Here is a 15,417-nt window from a genome sequence, read left to right as displayed (position 1 = left end):
GCTATGCTCTGCTGGAGCCAGTCAAAAGCTCGTCCCTTGCTTTTGCTGGGGAGCCGAGGGGCCTTGCTGAGGTGCACGCTGCTGACGAGAGCGAGCGCGCTGGGGCTTAGCCTGGGCCGCAGGCTGTCGAGAAGGAGGATTGTACCTACGCTTGCCAGAAGAGTAGGGAACAGTCTTCCTTCCCCCAAAAAATCTTCTACCTGTAGAGGTAGAGGCTGAAGGCTGCCGGCGGGAGAACTTGTCGAATGCGGTGTCCCGCTGGTGGAGCTGCTCTACCACCTGTTCGACTTTCTCTCCAAAAATATTATCCGCACGGCAAGGCGAGTCCGCAATCCGCTGCTGGATTCTATTCTCCAGGTCGGAGGCACGCAGCCATGAGAGCCTGCGCATCACCACACCTTGAGCAGCGGCCCTGGACGCAACATCGAAGGTGTCATACACCCCTCTGGCCAGGAATTTTCTGCACGCCTTCAGCTGCCTGACCACCTCCTGAAAAGGCTTGGCTTGCTCAGGGGGGAGCGCATCAACCAAGCCCGCCAACTGCCGCACATTGTTCCGCATGTGTATGCTCGTGTAGAGCTGGTAGGACTGAATCTTGGCCACGAGCATAGAGGAATGGTAGGCCTTCCTCCCAAAGGAGTCTAAGGTTCTAGAGTCTTTGCCCGGGGGCGCCGAAGCATGCTCTCTAGAACTCTTAGCCTTCTTTAGGGCCAGATCCACAACTCCAGAGTCGTGAGGCAACTGAGTGCGCATCAGCTCTGGGTCCCTATGGATCCGGTACTGGGACTCGATCTTCTTGGGAATGTGGGGATTAGTTAGAGGCTTGGTCCAGTTCGCCAGTAATGTCTTTTTTAGGACATGATGCATGGGTATAGTGGACGCTTCCTTAGGTGGAGAAGGATAGTCCAGGAGCTCAAACATTTCAGCCCTGGGCTCGTCCTCCACAACCACCGGGAAGGGGATGGCCGTAGACATCTCCCGGACAAAGGAAGCAAAAGACAGACTCTCGGGAGGAGAAAGCTGTCTCTCAGGAGAGGGAGTGGGATCGGAAGGAAGACCTTCAGACTCCTCGTCAGAGAAATATCTGGGGTCTTCTTCCTCTTCCCACGAGGCCTCACCCTCGGTGTCAGACACAAGTTCACGGACCTGTGTCTGCAACCTCGCCCGACTCGACTCTGTGGAGCCACGTCCACGATGGGGGCGTCGAGAGGTAGACTCCCTCGCTCGCATCGGCGAAGCTCCCTCCGCCGACGTAGTCGGGGAGCCTTCCTGGGAGGCGACGGCAGCCAGTACCGCACGCGGCACCGACGCCGGAGACCTCACCTCGGGCGATGGGCCAGCCGGCGCCACGCTCGACGGTACCGGTGGCGCAAGCACCGCCGGTACCGGAGGGTTAGGGCGCAACAGCTCTCCCAGAATCTCTGGGAGAACGGCCCGGAGGCTCTCGTTCAGAGCGGCTGCAGAGAAAGGCATGGAAGTCAATGCAGGCGTCGACGTCAGAACCTGTTCCGGGCGTGGAGGCTGTTCCGGGCTGTCCAGAGTGGAGCGCATCGACACCTCCTGAACAGAGGGTGAGCGGTCCTCTCGGTGCCGATGCCTGCTGGGTGCCGGCTCCCTCGGCGACCCAGAGCTCTCGGTGCCGACACGGGAAGGAGACCGATGACGATGCTTCTTCGACTTCTTGGAACGAAGCATGTCACCGGAGCTTCCCGGCACCGACGAGGAGGACGTAGAATCCAGCCGTCGCTTCCTCGGGGCCGAGGCCGAAGGAGGTCGGTCTCGGGGGGGCTGTACCGCAGGAGCCCTCAGGGTAGGGGGAGAGCCACCCGAAGGCTCACCGCCACCAGCAGGGGAATGGACAGCCCTCACCTGCACTCCAGACGAAGCACCACCGTCCGACGACATCAGCCGACGAGGTCCCGGTACCACCGACGTCGATGCAGCTGTCCGATGTCTCAGCGCCGATGCAGAGGGCCAATGCCTCGATGCACTCGATGCACTGGCGGCCGAGGATGAAGGTCTGGACGCTGAAGACGTCGATGCACACGATACCCCCGGTGCCGATGCCGACGAAGAGCCCGAGAACAAAACGTTCCACTGGGCCAATCTCGCTACCTGAGTCCGCTTTTGCAAAAGGGAACACAGACTACAGGCCTGCGGGCGGTGCCCAGCCCCCAAGCACTGAAGACACGACGCGTGCCTGTCAGTGAGCGAGATGACCCGGGCGCACTGGGTGCACTTCTTGAAGCCGCTGGGAGACTTCAATGTCATGGGCGGAAAAATCACGCCGGCGAGATCAAAAGTCGAAATGGCGGAAAAGACACCAAAAACAACAAGGGGAAGAAAACTTCGACCCGAGGCCTAAAAGCGGCCTACCCCGATGACGAAAGAAAACTTACCGGGGCGAAAAAGCTGAAAATAGCGGGGGGAAAAAAGACCAAGAGTCTTTTTCCACACAGAATGGTTTTTTTTTTTTTTTTTTGAAACAACACGACGAACGCGCGAGGTCGACTTTGCGGGGCCCGACACGGCGAAACACGACCGTACCGAGCGCGGACAAAAGAAGACTGACGAACACGAGCCGGTTCGGGCGGGAAGACGGCCGCGCATGCGCGGTGCGCATGGGTGTGCGAGGACTAGCAAAGGCCTTTGCTAGTGAAGTTTCCGATTGGAGGGGCTGCCGTGGACGTCACCCATCAGTGAGAACAAGCAGCCTGCTTGTCCTCGGAGAAAACATTTTATATAAAAATGCTTTATAAAGTTAACCCCTTGGTTATTTTTATTAACCCTGGAATTGACAAACCTATTCAGTTTCCATCTGCTCTCTCACCCCCCCCCCCCCCCTTTTAGATGCTTTTTTTTTTCTACTTACAAGACACTCTGTTCATTAGATCAGGGGCTCTCAACTCGGTCCTCAGAACATATCCAGTTATTCAGGTTTTTCAGGATCTCCAGAATGAATAACCATGAGATAGATCTGCATACAATAGAGGCAGTGCATTCAGATCTACCTTCTGCATATTCATTGTAGTTATCCTAAAAGCCCTTCTAATTTCAACAGCCAATTCCAGTATTTTAACTTTATCAACTGTTAAAATACAGTGGTATGCAGAGTATGCATGGCAAGGGGGTGCCAACATTCGGGGGGGGGGGGGCGCCAGAGACTGCCATGCTTACCCTAGCTTATCCTCCTCCCACTGCCACAGCAATGCCGCCATCCCCCTCCCGTGTACTACTATCTTGCCGCCTGCCCTGGTGGTGTACTGGTCTCTGCAGCTGCAGGGGCAGGAAAGAATCCCACTCTTTTCTGCCCGCTATCACTAATCCGTCTCCAGCGCTCTCCACTTTTCTCTTTTTTCACTTTTCTCAAGAGACTTCTGCCGATGTCTCTGCAGCCATTTTGGGAAAACAAGGCGGCGGTCCCCAAAACACAGAAGAGAAAAGCAGAGAGTGCTGGAAATGGAGTAGCGGAAGTGGGCAGGAAAGAGTAGGATTCTTTCCTGCCACCACAGCCACAGAGGCCACTACACCACTCTGGGGGGGGGGGGGGGGGGGGGAGTTTTTGGCACAGTATAAGTCATCACAAGGACAAAATACAATGAAACATGCTCAAAACAGAATAATTCATTTGTATAAAAGAGATGAGATGAAGATGTGATTCCATGTGCCCCAATGACAGAAGAGTAATTTTACTTTCAATATTTATAACACCAGGCTTCTCAAGGCAGATTAGAACAACAGTTAAGATGAACCCATCAGTAAACAGGATTTCCTCACTGAAATTTGGCCACATATTATTGTATTTATAGAACAGGTAGAAAAAGGAGCACAAAATATAGCCTTTATTAGTGCTGTTTCCACCAGCTACAATATTTTTTAAGCAGTTGTAGTGATATTCAATTTTATTTCATGAGATTTATATCTACATATGGGAAGCTTTCAAGTAAATTAATCTGTCAAGTAAAAAAACAAAAACAAAAATACATTTGTTCTTCACCTTTTAAAGCACTGGGCTGAAAAGGGTACAGGGTGGGAGAAGGGAAAGGGGACTTGATATACTGCCTTTCTGAGGTTTTTGCAACTACATTCAAAGCAGTTTACATATATTCAGGGGGAGGGAGAAGAGAGAAAGGAGATGCTGGGGGGGGGGGGGGGGGGCACCAGAGACCCAAGCACCAGCCCTGATACCAGAAGATATAGGACAATATATTTTCCATTGACAGGGTTATGCATGCTGCTATTGCCGCAAGATGAATGCACACTTAAGAAGTCTTTAGTCCTGTCTTTGATAAAATGAAAAAAAAAATAGGCAAGTATAGAGCACTGGGTTAGCAACTGGGTCATGACCCTGGGTTTTAGATTACTGCACAAAATGGTCTAGATATTAACAAAATTTATTTGATGTTAGAAGAATGGTCGAGGGTCTGGCAGTTAAAATTTAATGAACCATATACTTTCTGATAAAAGTATATGGTTCATTGATTGGGAAACTGAAGGTTGACGAAAACCCAGGTTGTAAGTGAGTTAAAATGTAATGCCAAGAAGTGTAGAGTGATGCACTTGGGGTGCAGAAACCCAAAAGAGAGACACCGGATAGGAGGGGAGAGATTAGTAAGCTCGACTCAGGAGAGAGGCCTTGGGGTGTTGGTGTCTGAGGATCTAAAGGTGAAGAAACAATGCAACAAGGTGACGGCCGTGGCCAGAAGGATGCTAGGCTGCGTAGAGAGGGGCATAACCAGCAGGAGAAAGGAGGTGTTGATGCCCCTCTACAAGTCGTTGGTGATGCCCCACTTGGAGTATTTAATTCAGTTTTGGAGGCTGTATCTTGCTAAAGATGTAAAAAGACTGTAAGCGGTGCAAAGAAAAGCTACAGAAATGGTATGGGATTTGCGTTGCAAACCATACAATGAGAGACTTGCTGACCTGAACATGTATACCTTGGAGGAAAGGAGAAACAGGGGTGACATGATACAGACGTTCAAATATTTGAAAGGTATTAATCCAAAAATGAACCTTTTTCGGAGATGGGAATGTGGTAGAACTAGAGGACATGAATTGAGGTTGAAGGGGGGCAGACTCAGGACTAATGTCAGGAAGTATTTTTTCACAGAGAGGGTGGTGGATATGTGGAATGCCCTCCTGCGGGAGGTGGAGATGAAAACGGTAATGGAATTCAAACATGCGTGGGATAAACACAAAGGAATCCGGTTTAGAAGGAATGGTTCTATGGAATCTTAGTGGAGATTGGGTGGCGACGCCGGTAATTGAGGAAACAAAACGGGAGCTGGGCAGACTTCTATGGTCTACACCCTGATCGTGACTGAATAGATAGGGATGGGCTGGAGTGTAAATTTTAAAGGGCTTCGACATTAGCTTCAGAACTTAGTACAAGAACAGTACTGGGCAGACTTCTACGGTTTGTGCTCTGAGAAAGGCAAGGAGAAATCAAACTAGGGTATACATATAAAGTAACACATACCATGTAAAATGAGTTTATCTTGTTGGGCAGACTGGATGGCCCATACTGGTCTTTATCTGCCGTCATTTACTATGTTACTATCAGGCTTATTTTCGAAAGAGAAGGGCGCCCATCTTTTGACACAAATCACAAGATGGGCGTCCTTCTCCCAGGGTCGCCCAAATCGGCATAATCGAAAGCCGATTTTGGGTGTCCTCAACTGCTTTCCATCGCGGGGATGACCAAAGTTCACGGGGGCATGTCGGAAGCATAGCGAAGGCGGGACTGGGCGTGCTTAACACATGAGCGTTCTCGGACGATAATGGAAAAAAGAAGGGCGTCCCTGACGAACACTTGGACGACTTTACTTGGTCCTTTTTTTTACGACCAAGCAACAAAAATGTGCTCTAAATGAACAGATGACCACTGGAGGGAATCGGGGATGACCTCCCCATACTCCCCCAGTGGTCACCAACCCCTTCCCACCCTTAAATGTTTTAAATATTTTTTCCAGCCTCTATGCCAGCCTCAAATATCATACTCAGCTCCATGACAGCAGTATGCAGGTCCCTGGAGCAGTTTTAGTGGGTACTGCAGTGCATTTCAGGCAGGCAGACCCAGGCCCATCCCCCCCACCTGTTAAATTTGTGGTGGTAAATGTGAGCCCTCCAAAACCCACCACAAACCCACTGTATCCACATATAGGTGCCCCCCCTTCATCCCTAAGGGCTATGGTAGTGGTGTACAGTTGTGGGGAGTGGGTTTTGGGGGGCTCAGCACACAAGGTAAGGGAGCTATGCAGCTGGGAGCTTTTTCTGAAGTCCACTGCAGTGCCCCCTAGGGTGCTCGGTCAGTGTCCTGGCATGTCAGGGGGACCAGTGCACTACGAATGCTGGCTCCTCCCACAACCAAATGACTTGGATTTGGTCGTTTCTGTGATGGGTGTCCTCGGTTTCCATTATCGCCAAAAACGGGGACGACCATCTCTAAGGTCAATCTATATGTTGAGATTTGGGCGTCCCCGACCATATTATTGAAACAAAAGATGGACGCCCATCTTATTTCGATAATACGGGTTTCCCCGCCCCTTCGTGGGGACGTCCTGCGAGGACGCCCTCAGGAAAACTTGGGCGCCCCGTTCGATTATGCCCCTCCACGATGTCCCCGATGAAACAGAGATGGTCATTTATATGCCATTCAATTTCCATTGTCAGAAATAGGCTCTTTAGTTTGGGATTTATGAGATTACAAGTGTGACTGTCAGTTGGCTACAGGATTCCGCAGACAAAGGCGTTAAGAGTAAATAATTCTTTATTATTATGGTCTAACATACAAAAGCCTGTTGTATCACAGCTTAGTGCAGTGCTATCAGTGATCTTGTGAAACTTTAAGAGGCCCTTTGCCATATGGCAACCCCAAACCGCTGGCGGTAGTTCCGCCCCCAGCGCGCGGCATTTCCAGCGCTGCAGGAATTTTGTCCTTTGGTAGAAATGCCTTTGCTTCTCTCATGTCTATATGAGCTCTTATAAATATTATGGACTGTGTCCTGAATATTTGCATGTTGACCAAAAAACCCAAATTCTGGAGCAGAATCATGGTTTTCTTCAGAGAATGAAGGACTTCATCAAAGGGTTGTACACAAGCCAGCCATTTAAATATGAAACACGGATCCACTCATTCTATAACTTGGTACGTAAATTGAAGCACCATTTGCATGCTTAAATTTATAGAATATGTAATTTGATTTGATAAACTGCCTTTTTGTGATACAACCAAAGCGGTTTACATTTATTATATGCAGATACTGTTATCTGTTCCTAGTGAGCCCACAATCTACATTTTGTACCTGGGGCAATGAAGGGGTAAGTGACTTGCCCAAAGTCACAAAAAGCTGGAGTAGGAATCAAATCCAGTTCCCCAAGTTCTCAGCCCACAGCACTAACCATTAGGCTACTCCTCCATCTTGCACTTATGTGGGTAAGTGTACACCTGTGAACACTCAACGCTATTCTATAAATGACACACACAATTCACATGGAGAGGCACTTTAAAAAAATCTAAGTCCAAAGAAAATCAGCTATCTCACAGCCATAATCATACAGGAAAAATGTCTAGACTTCCTGTTCAATCATGGCTTTAAGGTGGACGTTTTTGCACTGAAAACGTCCAAAATGAATAGTCATTTTCCAATCTGAAACATCCAACTTTTGGACGACAAAAAACTGGCCTCACAGATGTCCCTACAGAACAGAGGAGTAGCCTAGTGGTTAGTGCAGTGAACTGCAAACCAGGGACACAGGTTCAAACCCCACTATAAGTCTTTTTTGTTTGTACATGTGATCCCTCCAGGACCAGAAAAATACCTACTGTACCTCAATGTACACCACTTCAATAGCCTTCAGGCTTGCAGGTATCTAAGTATAGTAGGTATTTTTCTGTTTCTGGAAGACTCAAAATTATTTAAAAAAAAAGTGTTGAAGTGAGACTTGAACCTGTGTTCCTTGGTTCACAGTCTACTACACTAACCACTAGGCTACTCCTCTGACCTACTTACTGCTTTGTTCAGAATGGACACAATACCTGCAACTGACACACAACTTTCCTTTCTTTTCACTTTTAGAGGAGAGGGAAGGGGACAGCAACCACTGGGGAATTAAGGTGGGGTCATGCCTTAAACCCTCCAGTGGCTAGCTGCTCAATTAGAGCAGCTTTTTGTAACTTGGACATGACTGAAACAGTCTAGATAAAAATGTCCTTCTTTTTAGACATGGACGTTTCTTCCCATTTGAAAATCCCCGTTGGACATCCTACTTTTGGGCCCTCCTCAGTCCCACCCAAAACACATCCACAACAGGACCCCTTGCTATTTGGATGAACTGCAGTGTGAAACGACCAAGTTCTGACTTTCCAAAATCGGGATTTAGATGTTTTTAGCAAATGAATTTTTTTTAATGCAACTTAAGACGTCCATCTGATTTGACATGAAAGAGGAGGAGAATTGGCATGGCACGGGTGGGACATGGGCAGGACCAACATCTATATATATAACTTACAGAATACTGGGTGGGGACTTAGCAGCAACTGCTGGTTTCAATGACTGCTGCTTGCACTCCCTTGGATGCTGGAGGTGTGTGTAGCCTTGGGTGGTTTGCTGTTCTACAGGCATTCTTGGGAAAGTATGGTTTCTTCTTCTTGGGTAGAATTGTTGGAAATGTTGATCATGGTAAGGTTTCTTAAACTGAAGATGTTGATGACCATGATCAAGTATTTTATATCACACTAATCATAACAAGGAAGGAGGTGAAGTTCAAAACATACTAAGTACAAGAATAAACGTTTGAACCATGGGTTTTCATCATTGAAATGCTGGACTTTGGAATGGATCCCTCCTAATATGAGAGGAGGTGATAGATCCGGTGGATTTTCAAATTAAAGTCCCTTGAACCACATGGTTTAAATGGAAAGATAGAATGGCATCATTTTTTCTAAGTCTTTTTGATGTATCTTTTTCCTGATCTTTTTGGGTAACTGTCACTTTTTGAAACCACCTTCCTCTCCCTTGGAAGGAGTGTGACATAAAAAGAGCGACATCATCTTTGGTAGGTGTAGCCCATAGCTAGCAGCAGCAGCAGCGGTGAATGCCGAAAATAATAGCACTAAAGTAAGTGTTGCATATGTAGGTGCATTTGGTAGTTCCAGATGCCATAATGCTGAAATTTTCTGTGTGGATCTTTTTCAGTGTATTCCGCATGTCCCTGATAAAGGTGGACGAAACACTGGCCATCGTTGGGCAGTTGCATGCAGAACAGCTATGTCTTTGATATAAACTAAGCTTGCATCTAAATGATAGCAGCATGCCTCTAATTGAGATTGAAATGTTTTGAGTGGAGGAGTAGCCTAGTGGTTAGTGCAGCGGACTTTGATCCTGGGGAACTGGGTTCGAATCCCACTGCAGCTTCTTGTGACTGTGGGCAAGTCACTTATCCCTCCATTGCCCCAGGTACAAAAAAAGTACCTGTATATATGTAAACTGCTTTGAATGTAGTTGCAAAATACCACAGAAAGGTGGTATATCAAGTCCCATTTCCCTTTCCCTTTTTCAAGAAAAGTAAATAAACAGGAGGTTTTTTTAATGCCAGTGATAGTACTGTAGCCTTTTTTTGACTGCTAAAGTTAAAGCGGGATTTGGCTCTGAGGCTTCGTCCTCCTATACCTTGTTTAGTGCATTTAGTTAAGGTGTGAGTATTTTTTGCACTTTGCACGTATTTTTATTTTATCACATTCATTTTTGGTTTAAACATGAATTGATAATGAGTGTGACTATTGGACAGAATGGATGGACCATTCAGGTCTTTATCTGCTATCATTTACTATGTTACCATGATTTCAATGATACTGTGAAGGTGGTAAATGCTCCTTCGCTGTGGAACAGTCATCTTTCTACTGTAAAACTGCATATTTGACTTTAGCTTTGAAAAGCATATCGCCCACACAGGGGGGCATCTATTAGATGATCAGGCAGATCCTCCAAGAGACCTGACATTCTTGGCCATGTCATATATTTAGATCAGCCCTTAAAACATACTTTTTTTTAGTACTGCTTTTCCAAATAGGCTCCTCCTCCTGACTAGGTAGCCATTAGCCACGTCCCCTCCTAATCTAGTGCATCTATTTTTTAGTTTTTATATTTCTTTTATACATAGTTCTTATACTTCTTTTTTCCTTTTTCTTTCCTTTTCTTTCTGTTATTTTTAATGGAGTTCCTTTCCATTCTTTATATTGTGTACGTACTATAAACCAATTTGATATGTCTGCCACTTGAGGTATATTAAAAGATGAAACACAAAAACAAATATTTATTTATTTATTTATTTATTTATTTAGAAAGGCATGCACAGACACGCCTGCTCTATGACTGGCATTAAGTGCTTATGCCTAAATTATAGGCATACATTTTTGCAGTTGTACTAGTTCCTATATAGCCTAGGCTCCTACAAGGTGCCCAGTTATAGAACTGCCCTCTAACTGTATGGGAAGATGCTGAGCATACACCCAACAGGAAATGCACAGGTTTCACAATTACTATGTACTAATTTTGGCTATTAATACATAGTACATGCAACATTTTAGAGCAGCTTATTTAAAGGGGCCCCAACCTAACCCCACCCCAGCAGCTGTAACAGCTTGAGTGTTATAAAACAACAAACAGAAATGGCTTTGAAAATCTGCATCTATGCTGCATATAACTATATGCTAGTCTGTATATGTATTTGGTAAGACAAAGAAAAACAAAAGGGGAAAAAGCTATCCATTAGGAGAGCTGGAGGAAAATACCTGCAAATATACTCAAACATACAGATACTGCTCCTACAGCACATGATGCTTAGTGTTTAAATTTCTGTTCTAGATGTTTGGGTAGGCTCTGTTTGTCCGAATTACCGTTAAAGTATCAAATGTATGTTCACTTATTTTGTAACTATTATCTTTTACTGGTACTGTTATTTATTTATTTATTTTATTTTCATAAAGAAAAGGAAGAAAGATTTTATGCAGTTTCCAGAGTGGGAAAAATACACTTAATATACTTTCTGTCAGTGGAAAATAATAATAATAATCAAAAAGGTCAGCCAGCTGGTTCTCATCTGCATGCCATGATTCTCTATTTAGTTTACATTATTAAACTCAGAAACTTTTTTAAAAATCTTAACTGTTACAGTATGCCTCAGAACAGATTCGGCAATGTAGAATCCTGCATACAGTAGGGTTTCAGACCTTGGCATACCATCAGCCTCAAAAAATGGTCACTACCATATGGGCAGTAAATTCAAACAACATTTTTTTTTTACTGGCAACATTAAGCCCTTGTCACCAATGGCTTTTTGTGTTTTCAGTAAACTGTTTCATATGCTGTGGTTACAAGGCTTTTGTTTCCTCGTTAACTGATGACTTAACATCAAGTTTATGCTCATGTTGCAAAAAAAAAAAAAGAAAGAAAGAAAGAAAATGGAGTATAAAATAAAATCATAAGAAGCAGTTTGTACTTGAAACAAGAGGGGAGAAACACTGAAATGGAAAGGGGAAAACATACCTGATCGATCTTCATTTTGTGAATCACATCTTCTACAGAGTTCCGGGATAGTCTTGAGGGATGTTACTGAATACTAGACAAAAGTGCACATTAAAAACCATGAAACCAAACTGCGATCACATAAAAAAAATAGTAGACAATTTATGTTGCAGCTGTGTTATACTAGAAGCATTACACTAAGGAACATGTTAAATATTTTTTACTGAGATATAATATTTAGTAATAATAGTAAAATTTCAAATTGTGTGCAATGAGACAAACACTGCACATAGTTTTTCTCAAAGTAAATGCATGAATGCTCTTGCTCTTTGAAAACTGAAGCATGGTCACTTGCACCTGCTTTATGCGTGGATGAAGCAGTTACTTACCCATAGCAGGTGTGCTCCGAGGACAGCAGGACAGGTAACCTTACATCTACCCAACAGAGCCCAGTGTGGGATGCTACCCAGCATGCTAACTTTAAGAGGCTTTTGGTAGTGGCCTCACCGTGTATGCACGAATACCTTCCTGCCCAACATACCAGCGTGGGACCCTTAGTAACATATAATAGCTGGAAAAGAATTCAACTCCTAAAGAAGGTGGGAGGGTTGTAAGGATACCCTGTCCTGCTGTCCTCAGAGAACACCTGCTACAGGTAAGTAACTTTGCTTTCTCGAAGGACAAGCAGAACAGTGGTAGCCTTACATCTGGGAATCCCTAGCTACCAGGCTCACTGAAAACAACAACAGTAGGAGAATGGAGTCTTGCAATGGCGAGACTATGCTAAACCAAATAACCCCAAAGCAAACTGACATCTGGTTGTGGCACTGCAACCTGGAACTGAATAAAATGAGCCCTATGAGGGTGAAGTTGGATTCTAGACACCAAACAAATTTTGCAGGACTGTCTGACCAAACCGATCTTCATGTCGGGTATCTTGCTTGAGGCAATAATGTCAAGTGAATGTGTGAACTGAAGAGCAAGTTGCAGCCTTGCAAATCTCCTCAATGGAAGCTGACCTCAAATGGGCTACCGACGCAGCCATGGCTCTGACATCATGAGCCGAGACATGGCCCTCCAGAGTCAGCCCAGCCAGGTATAAGTGAAGGTGCTAGCCAACTGGATAAAGTGCACTTACCAATGGCTGTCCCCATCCTGTTGGGATCAAAAGAAACAAAAACCTTGGCAGACTGTCTGTAGGCTTTAGTTCACTGCACATAGAAGACAAAAAGGGCTTCAGTCCACTCCAGACAGAAAGCTAAGGCAGTGCACTTTCACTTGGAAGGGCATGCAGTTTTGGGAAGAATGTTGGCAAAATTATTGACTGATTAAGATGGAACTCCGATACTACCTTAGGAAGGAAGTTAGGATGTGTCCAGAGGACTACCTTGTTATGATGAAATTTAGTATAAGGCAGATCAGCTACTAGGGCCTGAAGCTCACTCACTCTGCAAGCTGAAGTGACAACAGCTGACAGCAGTCTAGTGACTCAAAAAGGAGCTTTCATCAGCTGGGTAAGGGCGATGTTGAGATCCCAAGACACTGTGGGAGGTTTGATGGGGGCTTTGTCAACATCAAACCTCTCAAAGAGAACTAGAGGCTGTACAGAGATGGGCTTACCCTCCACATAAGTATGATAAGCACTAATTGCAGAAAGGTGAACCCTTACAGAGTTTAAACCAGATTCAGAGAGGTGTAGGAGGTTCTTAAGCAGTTTTTGTGTAGGACAAGTAAGCGGATCTAGGATCGTGCCCTCACACCAGACGCAAACCTTCTCCATTTAAAAGATTAAATCTTCTTAGTGGAATCTTTCCTGGAAGAAAGCAAAATTCTGGAGACACCCTCAGGCAGGTGCAAGGAGACAAAATCTATGCTCAACATCCAGGTAGTGAGGGTCAGGGTTTGGAGGCTGGAATACAGAAGGGATCCCTCGTTCTGCGTTAAGAGGGTTGGAAAACAGTCCAATCTCCATGGATCTTCGGTGGACAATTCTAGAAGTAGAGAGAACCGGATTTGCCTTGGCCAGTACGGTGCTATTAAGATCATGGTTCCCTGATTGTGCTTGAGTTTCAACAAAGGCTTCCCTATTAGAGGAATGGGAGGATAAGCATAAAGTAGACCCTCCCCCCAACGCAGGTGGAAGGCATCTGACAATAGTCTGTAATGTGACCAGAGTCTGGAGCAGTATTGAGGGACTGCTGTTTAGGAGAATGGTAAAGAGATCCACTTAGGGACTGCCCCATGCTCAGAAGATCTAGTGGGCTATGTCCATATTGAGAGACCACTCATGTGGTTGCATGACCCTGCTTAGCCTGTCCACCAGACAATTATCTCTTCCCACTGGACATGTGGCTGTGGGCACCATGTTGTAAGTTACAGCCCATTGCCACATCCAAACTGCTTCCAGACACAAGGGGTATGAGCCCAAACCTCCCTGCTTGTTTATGTAATACACAGAATAATTTATCAGCCAATCACTGAAAGCCTTTAGAGCGTTCCATATCACCCACAGTTCCAGGAGACTGATGTGAGGATCAAGTCCCCTGAGTGTGAAGCCCATACAAGAGCCTCCCAGTCCAGGTTGTGGTCAAGATTTTTGGGGGCAGCAGAATTTGGAATGGTAGTCTCTGGATCAAACTGGATTGAAATAGCTACCAGTGTAGCAATTGCTTGAGCTGTGGCGTGACCTGGATGACTGTCTAAATTCCCAGTGGCCTGATGTCACTGAGAACTAGGGACAACTGGGCTCTCCTGAAAAGGAGACGTGCCAAGGGGGCGACATGCATTTTTGAGGACATGTGGCCTAGCAATCCCAACAGAGGCCGAGCTGATACCTCCTGGCTGCTGTGAAGCTGGTTGGCGATTGACATTACAGCAGTCGCTCACTCGTGAAGAAGGAAGGCCTGAGCTTTCACTGTGTTTAACAGGGTTCCTATATACTCCAATTGTTGAAAGGGTTGGAGATGGGACTTTGGGTAGCTGATTACAAACCCTAGCAGCTCCAACACCTGGAAAGTCCTCTGCATTGATTCTTGAGTACTGTCCTGCAATATGCTCTTGATCAGCCAATCATCCAGGTAGGAAACATATGCGCTCCCAGTCTGTGTAGCGATGCCTTGACTACTGCAAGATATTTGGTGAAAACCATGGGCACAGATATGAGGCCAAATGGCAGAATGTGGTACTGAAAGTGGTGCTTCTGAGGTACTTCTAGTGAATGTGAAATATCTGGATGTGGGTATATGCATCCTTTAAGTCCAGAGAGCATAGTCAATCATTTTTCTGAATCATGGGGAGAAGGGTGCCCAGGGAAATCATACTGAACTTCTCTTTGACCAAAGGTCTGGGATGGGGTGAAATCTTCCTGTTTTCTTGGGGATGAGGAAGTACCTGGAATAGAATCCCTGCCTTTCCTGCCCTGGTGGATCAGGATCAACCACTTGGGCCTTTTGCAAATAACTGCTTGTGGAGGGCAATTTGGAGGTGTTTGTTGCAAATTGAGACAGTATCCTGCTCAAACTATTTGGAGTACTCACTGGTCGGATGTTATTCTTAGAAAAAATTCAGCCTCCCCCTTACCGGTAGGTTTTCCAGAACTGATACTTTGACTGCAGCTATGCTTCCCTGGAGCCAGTCACAAGCTTGCCCCTGCTTTTGCCTGGAGACCAGGCTGTGACTTCTGTGAAAGGGGCTGGGGGGCCCAAGGGCATTGGGTCTGGGTCTGGGTCTGCTGCTGGGGACAGGTAGAAGGTAGGAGGTAGAATAGGAGGTAGTGTTCTAAATTGGATTAAAAACTGGTCAAAAGATAGAAAACAGAAAGTAGAGTTAAATGGTCAGTATTCTCAATTGAGAAGGGTTCCCCAGGGGTCTGTGCTGGTACCACTGCTTTTTA

The 15,417-nt window shown here is 45.9% G+C and overlaps 1 protein-coding gene across 4 annotated transcripts in view; it reads right to left on the bottom strand.

Annotated features, from left to right (window-relative positions):
• SNCAIP (synuclein alpha interacting protein) overlaps nt 1-15,417 on the bottom strand; it is a 340,141-nt gene that overhangs the window by 114,905 nt on the left and 209,819 nt on the right. For all 4 annotated transcript variants that reach the window (XM_030193536.1, XM_030193539.1, XM_030193538.1 and 1 more), the window contains one exon: nt 11,547-11,619. In XM_030193536.1, coding sequence (XP_030049396.1) covers nt 11,547-11,619 — 73 coding nt within the window. The remainder of the gene's footprint in view (nt 1-11,546; nt 11,620-15,417) is intronic.

Source organism: Microcaecilia unicolor, chromosome 2 (genome assembly GCF_901765095.1).
Source record: "Microcaecilia unicolor chromosome 2, aMicUni1.1, whole genome shotgun sequence".
NCBI lineage: Eukaryota > Metazoa > Chordata > Amphibia > Gymnophiona > Siphonopidae > Microcaecilia > Microcaecilia unicolor.
Note: the sequence above shows the minus strand (reverse complement) of the source record. Positions and strands in the feature narration are given on the sequence as shown.